At 41.0% G+C, this 8,967-nt stretch overlaps 2 protein-coding genes across 4 annotated transcripts in view; one reads left to right on the top strand and one right to left on the bottom strand.

The window, feature by feature from the left end:
* Positions 1 to 3,753: 3,753 nt before the first annotated feature.
* On the bottom strand, positions 3,754 to 8,318 carry RPL9 (ribosomal protein L9). The gene is made up of 8 exons (XM_077758929.1): positions 7,983 to 8,318; positions 7,850 to 7,896; positions 7,634 to 7,755; positions 7,030 to 7,125; positions 5,766 to 5,898; positions 4,668 to 4,748; positions 4,340 to 4,454; positions 3,754 to 3,845 (listed from the first exon to the last, which is right to left on the bottom strand). The coding sequence occupies exons 2-7, from the start codon at positions 7,893 to 7,895 to the stop codon at positions 4,348 to 4,350; spliced, it is 585 nt and encodes a 194-aa protein (XP_077615055.1). The 5' UTR covers position 7,896; positions 7,983 to 8,318; the 3' UTR covers positions 3,754 to 3,845; positions 4,340 to 4,347.
* Positions 8,319 to 8,502: 184 nt separating this feature from the next.
* LIAS (lipoic acid synthetase) overlaps positions 8,503 to 8,967 on the top strand; it is a 14,819-nt gene continuing 14,354 nt past the window's right edge. For all 3 annotated transcript variants that reach the window (XM_077758925.1, XM_077758927.1, XM_077758926.1), the window contains exon 1: positions 8,503 to 8,645. In XM_077758925.1, the coding sequence (XP_077615051.1) occupies positions 8,601 to 8,645 (45 nt within the window). In that variant the 5' untranslated portion in view covers positions 8,503 to 8,600. The remainder of the gene's footprint in view (positions 8,646 to 8,967) is intronic.

The raw sequence follows: 8,967 nt of genomic DNA, 5'->3' as shown, positions 1-8,967 counted from the left end.
GGGGAGGGGGGAGTGCGGGAATCATCCTTAAAATCTAATTAACTTGTGCTATATTTTGTGTGTGCTAGTAGTTTGTGTATTCAATCTAACAACCCTGTCTCTCACCAAGTCTGGTTTATCTGGAAAATACTACAACATAACTATGTTGTTTAAAGATTCTCTGTAAAAAGGTAGTCAGTACATCTTGACTGTTTAATTCTCAATGTAATTTATTCCAAATAAACAGTTTATGCTGATTATTTATATTCAACTAACAGTCGGCTCAATTTTAAGGACTATAGAATATGAATAGGTCTGGTGTTTAATTGGGTTCTGCCTAACACTGCCCCTGCCCATCCTCCCAAGCTGTGTGCATACTGGAGAACTTTCTTCAGAGTATGTTTTCTCATTATAAAATGTGGTTATCTAGTCCTCAAAGTTGGGAAAGTAACACACAAGTCCTTTCATCCATTGTAGGCCCAGAAGACAATTCAAGTCTTCCTGGGGAGAGAACTAGACTTTCCTTTACCACAACCAACTTAAGAGAAATCAGTTCTTAGCTACAACCAGCCTCCAAATGTTATCCTGTGGTCTCACCCATATCAATCCACTTCACTCTGTGAGAAATTACATTTACTCCCATTGCTGCTACCACTGCATATACAAGGACACTCTCAATATGAACACCTCTATCCCTCTAGAATATTGTCATTTGGGAACTTTCTCCTCAAACTTCAAAATAAGCTTTAAATCCTCAATACCTTCTAAAACATTGCTTTCCAGTCCCGTTGGTGTTACTGTATCTGTAACTTTAATCTCCCTGTCAATCCAGATACCACTTACTTAGCAAATAGCAATGTGGTAGGCATTATTGTTCTAGGTATTTGGAATATCCCAGAGAGAAAAGATCCATCTTCACAAAGGTTACATTTTAACAGGGAAAAAAAGTGTACAATCCATACATAAATAGACTATATTACATTATAAATGCTATGCACAAAAATAAGTGAAGCAGAGGATATGTAGGTTTAAGACAGGGAAGAGGAGTGAGCACAACAGGGTGATCAATGCAGGCTTCACTGAAAATGCTGGACTATAAAAAAATCTTTTAATGTTTATTTTTGAAAGATAGTGTGAACAGAAGGCGGCAGAGAGAGAGAGAGACAGACAGACACACACACACACACAATCTGAAGGCTCCAGGGTCTGAGCTGTCAGCACAGAGCCCAACGTGGGGCTCAAACTCACAAACCAGGAGATCATGACCTGAGCCAAGGTCAGACACTTAACCAACTGAGAGAGACACCCAGGTGCCCTGAAAACGTTTTGACTATAGACTTGAAGGTTAAGTTGCCACTCCAAAGAGAAAAGAACTTCCAGGGGGAAAGACAACTCAAAAGCATTGAGGAACAGGAAGGTCAGTTCAGCCAGTGTATCAGAAAGGTTATTAGGAAGTTGAGTTTGAAAAAAGCATTCTGGTTACTGCCGAAAAGAGGAGAGGAGCAAAGCTAACCAGTTAAAAAGCTATTATACTATACCCCCCCCCCCATGTAAAGGGTTTTATTTCCTACATTATAAGAAAAATTTCAAAACTTTAGAGTAGTAGACAGAATGAATCCCCATTGTTCAGTTTCAACAAGTATCAATTTACAGGCAGTTTCACTTAGAAACCCCATCCAATGCCCTCCCCAAAGCCACTTTAAATATTCCAAAGCAAACTATACTTGATCACTCCACTTTTAGTTCTTAAAAAGCTATCAGTAAACCAAAGATCAACTACTTAAAATAAAAAACCCAGTTGGTTCCTTTGGAATCAAGATCTGAATGGGAGGGCCTAAGTGGTTCAGTCAGCATCTGACTTTGGCAGCTCAGTCTCATGGTTTGTGAATTCAAGCCCCGCATCTGCCTGTGCGGACAGCTCAGAGCTTGAAGCCTGCTTAAGGTTGTGTGTCACCCTATAGTAATTTGAGAGGAAAAAAAAAAATCTAGTAACAGTAATGTGCAAAAAAACCCAAAAACCAAAAATTCTATAGGATTCTGGGTCTCCCTCTCTGGCCCTCCCTTGCTTATGCTCACTCTCAAAAAAAAAAAAAAAAAATTAGTAAGGATCCAAGATCCATACATTCCAAACAGTTGCTTTTTCTTAATTTCTCTTTAGAGATTTTAAGTAACCTCTATACCCAGCATGAGGCTCAAAATCACAACCACAAGATCAAGAGTTGTGTGTTCTATCAACTGAATTTTTTTTTTTTATGTTCTATTTATTTCTAGGAGAGAGAGAGAGAGAGACAGCGTGAGCAGGGAGGGTCAGAGAAAGAGGGAGTCACAGACTAAAACAGGCTCCAGGCTGAGCTGGCAGTCAGCACAGAGCCCGATGCGGGGCTCGAACCCACAAACCGCGAGATCACGACCTAAGCGAAAGTCGGACGCTTAAGACTAAGCCACCCAGGCGCCCCACAACTGCATTCTTTTAATAAGAGGTGCCCCCTCTTACTCTAAGTCCTTGAATATACATTACACTTTGAAAGCAGAGTCTACTCTTCTGATGGATTTAATGGTGTAGTTGACAAGAGGAATCAAGAGTGAATGCTATGGTTTTGTCTGAGAAATCAGAAGATGGGAGTTTCTATCAAATGAGATGGGGAAAACAGCAGAAGAGGTTGTGGGGATAACCTTGCTAAGTTAAAGAGAGCCTAGTATAGGGGCGCCTGGGTGGCTCAGTTACGCATCCAACTTCAGCTCAGGTCATGATCTCTCTGTTCGTGGGTTCGAGCCCCAAGTCGGGCTCTGTGCTCAGAGCCTGGACCTGTTTCAGATTGTCTCCCTCTCTCTGACCATGCCCTGCTCACATGGTCTCTCTCAGAAATAAAACAAAAGTCTAGTATAGTAACATTTAAAGTGTGACACAATTATGAGATTATGGGTTATCAGTTTCTAAAAATATCAAGGACTAGCATATGGGAGTAAATGGCTAAGGTAGGGTAGTCGGGCAAAGGGGAGAGAGAGAGAGGATCTTGGACACAACCACCATTTACTTATCATGAACACAAATTAACCTTACTAAGGCTTATCACTTTGCTCCATTCTTTAGCTGTTTTACGTAGTTACTGGTACAAATGATTCAAGAACATTTACCTCACAATATTCAAATTTCTGCCTCTGCAAAATTAGATACCTTCAGGACCTCTCCCAAAAATTCTATATCCAAAGATAAAGAGTCAACTGGCATTGCCTGTCACTGGTACCAGATTTCTCTTGCCTGAAATATCCTAGATATTCCTTCAAAAAACTAAATTCAAGCCAATTCTCCCATGAAGTAGTACTAGAAAAAAACTCCTATTCCTTGTTACTGTACTTAGCACACTATTACTTCTGAATGGTCTAATACCAAATAGTAGTAAAGAATTAATAGTTTAAGCAAAAGCCCCAAATAGGTGGCCTTTGTGGCTTAGTTGGTGAAGTTAGTCATGATCGCATAGCTTGTGAGTTTGAGCCCTGTGTCAAGCTCTGTGCTGACAGCTCAGAGCCTGGAGCCTGGTTCAGATGCTGTGTCTCTGTCTCTCCGGCCCCGCCTCTGCTCACACTCCATCTCTCTCAAATATAAACATTTCAAAATTTTCTGCATGACATTTTAGCATGTCTGTAATTTCTAAAATTCCCCCAGGCAATAGTGATTGAGGAAGTGACATTTACGTAACGTGTGATCTTATAGACTATTAAAGATAGTGAGCCCCTGCACATGTTCTCTCTCTCAAAAAGAAAAAAAAAAAAGAAAAAGCTCCAAATCAGTACAGCTTTTATTGCATCTGCATCTTTAAAATACCAGAAGTATCATCCGGCATCTTGTGGTTTCTGTAACTGGACAACTGTAAAAAGAAATGAAGAGATCTGTCAATTATCACCAATACATTTAAAAAAAAATTTTTTTATGTTTTATTTATTTCAGACAGAGAAAGAGAGAGAGAGACAGCATGAGCAGGGGAGGGTCAGAGAGAAAGGGAGACACAGAATCTGATACAGGCTCCAGGCTTTGAGCTGGCTGTCAACACAGAGCCGGTTGCGGGGCTCGAACCCACGAACCGTGAAGAGATCATGACCTGAGCCGAAGTCAGACGCCCAACTGACTGAGCCACCCAGGTACCCCAATTATCACCAATACTTCTGTCCAAACAAGTTCTACTCTAAGTAGTTTAAATTATGACTTTATAGTTCATAGTGAAAATGTGTCAAATTCTTACTCTGCCAAATTTACCGTGTTCCAATAAATTTGTGTTCTGTCATTACGGTTCCATTTTCAGACTCTAGTAAATTAAGACCTCTGAAACTAACGCAATAAGGAAACTTAGACACAAGAACCTACCGTAGATCTTATTCATCAGCCTGTTGAACTGTTCCTTTTTCAGAAACATAGATGCCATCCAAAAATTTCCGGATATCCTTGTTTTTAACTGTTGTCGCTTGCTGAATCAAAGCAGCTATTAAGATACAAGCAATTACATCATCAGCCAAACCCATCTTAAAAAATATTTTATCATCTGCTATACTTAAACCTATGTATCTTTTAGACAGCTTTTTATTAACTTCTACAAATGAAAAAGCTCACCAACTGAACAGAGTATCATGTATTCAACTACAAAATTTAAACCAAATTTCTGTAGGCCATAATTAGGCATAGTAAATATACAAACCTGAGTTTGATACAAGTTCAATGTCATTTCCTTCAAGAATTAATTCATCTTTCTGGGCCTGAGATACAGAACAAGCAACACCTGAAAGGAGAGAAGGTATTCACATAGTTTCAACAGTAAATCAAATCTTTATAATATTTAATTAAAAAAATATTTAAACTAGCAACTTATTGCATTTAAAACTCCAAAAAAATATGAAACTTCTTGAGATTCTGATTTTACAGGACCTGACTTATCTCAGCAAATAAAACTACCTTGTTTGTGTTCCTGCTTGAAACGAACCTGTTCCAGCATAGTTAGACTTTCAGTGATTCAGTCAAGTAGAAAATGGTATGCACCTAGTGCTATTTAGCTATGCAAAGCTTTGTTGTCAAGTCTTAATTCTGCTGTATATATTTAATATTGCCAAGTTTATTTTTTACCTAACAGTTCCCATTAAACTGGTATTAAGAATCCATTCTCCCCACCCCAATGAAATCAAGGAGCACCCAAGAGAACACGAACTTTAAAATTTTCTAACATCGGGGTAGCACCCACCCGGCTCAGTCAGTGAAGTATATTACTCTTGATCTTGGGGCTGTGGGTTCGAGCCTCATGTTGGGTGTGGAGATTACTTTAAAATCTTTAAAAATAATAAAATTTTCAAATCTCTAAAAAAACATTTTTTTAATGCTTCTGTGTTTACCATGTATTAAGCCAAAACTGTTCCAAGTGCATTTATTTCAATTTCAACTCATTTAACCATGAGATATTCCCAATTTTACAGATGAGTAAAATAAGCTGAAAAGAGGTAGGTAATTTGCTCAAAGTTGATAGTGAGATTTGAACCATGGCAGTGTATGCTATTAACCACTGTTCCTTTTTATTTTTAAAGATTTCAGTCTGCAAAGATCATTAAACACAGCTACCATACCCTGAAACTACTCTAATGTATAAGCCTTTAGGAATCACAATCAGGAGGAACATGATATAACGCCTTAACTCCAAGAGTTACTGCAAGCATAATCAAAATGGACAATTCTGAAATAAATCTGGATTTATTTCATTTCACAAGTAAAAGCGAACATTTCTGAACCATATCTAAAAGAATGCACATACCTGGCCTCATCCGAACCCTGCGTATGTATTTCTCACCCAAGAAATTTTGGATTTCAACAAGAGAACCATTCTCCTGAATAATAACTTTGATGGGGAAGTGAGCATACACAGACCTCATCTTGTAACGGAAGCCCTATGTTAAGTAAATAGACTATTAGCAAAGCTGAGCAATTTGAAAGACAAGAAATCCAACTTTTAAATATTGTAGGATGCTTACATTACTCAGAATTTAAAAATGCAACAGTCCTCCCACAGCACTTATTGTCAAGATTTTGTAACAGTCACCTGTACCAAAGCCTCACAAACTGTATACATAACCATGTTTCTCTTCAATGGACTGTAAAGCTCTTTAAGGAAGCATTTTACTACTTCCTACACCCAAAGTAAACAAATGCCAGCTTTTAAAAAATGAGAACCCCAAACTCCTTCATCTTTTGCATTAGATTAACATTTACTGGATTATGAAGGTATGCCAGATGACAAGGATTAGACAGGCCCTCAAGAAACATAGCCTGGTACCAAGCACAAATAGGGGAAACAGGACCCAGAAAGGCGTGTAATGGAGTTGAAGGACAGGGTGCCATCTAAAAGGCCTGAGGATTTAATGCAGAGAAAAGCATTTCAACAAAGATTATGAACTTTATCTTAAAGGCTGGGGGGGAGGGAGTGGGAAAGAGAACAGTGATATCAAATATACTTGTAGGAAGTAGACAGGGAGCTCAGAAATTAGATCCACCTCTTTCTATCCCCTCAAGGGATCCTTGTGGGAAGAGGCATACATACCACCAAGAAAGCAGAGTATACCCCACGTACCACATTTCCTATATATAAATGAGACCTAAAGGTATGACTTTCGTGTGAAGAAACACCATTGACCTATTCTTAAGACCATCTGGTCTTTACCCACATTTATTACTTAATCCTAAAGACCCACGATGCCTATTATAAACTGCCAAGATGGGGTGCCTGGGTACCTCAGTCATGGAGCGTCTGACTCTTGATTTCAGCTCAGATCATGATCTTCTGGTTCATGGGATCTAGCCTCCGTGGCTCTGCAAGGAGCCTGCTTTGGATTCTCTTTCCCCTCCCTACTCACACACTTGCTCTCTCAAAATAAATTATCTTATAAAAACTGCCAAGATTACCTTTCCCCAAATACCTTAACAAGTTACATACATAAGTTCTGCAGCATTTATGTTACATACATACATACAGCTGAGAAACTTCCCCTTCCAAAACAAAGCAGTCTGATCAATCTACTCACCAGTGTAACACCCTTGATCATGTTCTGTACATGACTACAGATAGTACGGACAGTAGCCAGTTCTTTTCGATTTCCCCACCACTTGTCAACTCGGAGCTGCAATAGAACAAATACTTGAAGAGATTCTTTCCAGTAACAAGTCAGCTTGAAGAAAAAATTCATTTGTTCCCAGAATTAGATTCTAAAACTAAGCCTAACTAAAGCACCCACACAAAAAGCCCTTAATACATAACATTTTTACCACTATGTATCACATAATACGGTTTTTCAACTTGCATCATACTTCACTCCTAAAAAGCTAAAATACCAGGCTCACAAGAGCTGCCTGGTTCCCAAGATCTCACAAAATAATCACAAGGAAGATAAACCGAACTTACAACACTATTAAGGCCTGGAAACTCGTGATAACTATGGTACTCGGTACTAGTACTGAGTTTTATAATCAGAATTTCCTTTCCCAACTTCACTAAAGCAGTAAAGGTGAAACTAGCTACACTTCTGAACACCAATTTTTAAGCTAAAACATTGGACCTCAATTCTATAATTCTTAGAGCAGCCAAATTNCAGTAGCCAGTTCTTTTCGATTTCCCCACCACTTGTCAACTCGGAGCCTCTTCTTTTTCTTTCCAAGAAGACTGAGTTCTACATTGATGTGATTGAAGTCCTTTCGCAGGGTTCCTCTGGGTCCCTTCACAATAACAGTACGTCCCTTGAGAGTGATGTCGACTAGAAAGAGAACATGTTTGTTGAGTCCTCCGAAAAAGATACAAAGCAAGTAGTAAAAGACTTTTAAGAAATATACAAACATCATGTCTCCTACCATTTTCCGGAATGTCGACAGTTTGATTGCTGAGAATGGTCTTCATTCTGAAACACAAACACCTGGGGATGATTCGGAGGCCGGTGCAGGGCCTGTCTGAGCTCAAACTACCCGCGCGGAGTTCCACTCCTACCTGAAACTGGCAAGCAGAACCCCCGGGGAGGACACAGGAGGACCAGCCAGGAGAGCAGCCCACCGCTGCGTCCTGGCCAGAAAAGAGCAGCTCCCAAGTGGGTATTACGAACACAGGGGCTGAATTCCCGCTCAGCAAAACCCTAAAGCTCTATTAAGGCGGCGCCATCCCAGCAAGGCTGGAGGTGATGGGGTAGGCCAGGGAGTCCAATACAGGACTCGAATCCCAGCACCCCCAGATCCATATGGCGCTCGTGGCGCGGGGAAACAACCAGCATAGAGACTCCGAGCGCCAGATTCGCGCCCCTGGCTCTCCCAGGGCCGATGGCTCCAGATTCACCAACCCCACAAAGTTCAGATTCATCCTCACCTCGCAGTAGATGCGGCAAAGAGAGAGCGTCTTTCGTCATCACGTACTTGTAGCCCGTAAAGGGCCTTGCGTATGGCGTCATGAGAGCGCGACGCGACCAGGCTAGAGCAGCCAATCGCCGAACAGCTCAAGTTCCGCCGGGTCAGTGGTGGCTTAGTTTTATATCATAAACCGAGCGACGGTTTGTGGATCTGTCTTTCCCGGGGATTGGTGATCCTGCGACTCTGCTAGAAAAAAAAAGAGAGAGGGATGTCTCTGCGCTGCGGGGGCGCCGCCTGTACCGTGGGGCCCCGGGTGAGCGGCAGGGCGAGCAGGATTCGAGCTTGGTTGGGGGGGGCCTCCCATCTCTTCAGAGCGCCCAGTTACAGGGCCAGCACTCACTGAGCGTTTACTTTTAGCCGGGAGCTGTGCTGAAAGTTTTCGTGTTACTGTTGTTTAATTCTCCCGACACACCGTCAGGCAGCCTCTGGTACTGGTTTGTTTTGTAGGTCTCTCTCGCAGGCGCTGAGGGCTTTCTGCTTGTCACAGTGATCTGTACCCTGCATTGGTTGGAGCATTATAGGAACACTGCGATGAGCACCCCCAAATTCCTTTGTATTGGGCTTTTTGGTAGACA

The sequence above is a fragment of the Crocuta crocuta genome, unplaced genomic scaffold, assembly GCF_008692635.1.
Source record: "Crocuta crocuta isolate KB4526 unplaced genomic scaffold, BGI_CrCroc_1.0 scaffold223, whole genome shotgun sequence".
NCBI classification, from domain to species: Eukaryota; Metazoa; Chordata; class Mammalia; order Carnivora; family Hyaenidae; genus Crocuta; species Crocuta crocuta.
This window is presented reverse-complemented; position numbering and strand designations above follow the sequence as displayed.

What these genes read in the sequence shown, in the direction of transcription:
- RPL9 (XM_077758929.1), bottom strand. Translation starts at nt 7,895, where the DNA reads ATGAAGACCATTCTCAGCAATCAAACTGTCGACATTCCGGAAAATG. An exon ending in TGTCGACATTCCGGAAAATG is followed by an intron (nt 7,756 to 7,849) that starts GTAGGAGACATG and finishes TTCTCTTTCTAG; the next exon opens with TCGACATCACTCTCAAGGGA. An exon ending in AGAAAAAGAAGAGGCTCCGA is followed by an intron (nt 7,126 to 7,633) that starts GTTGACAAGTGG and finishes GTTCTATTGCAG; the next exon opens with CTCCGAGTTGACAAGTGGTG.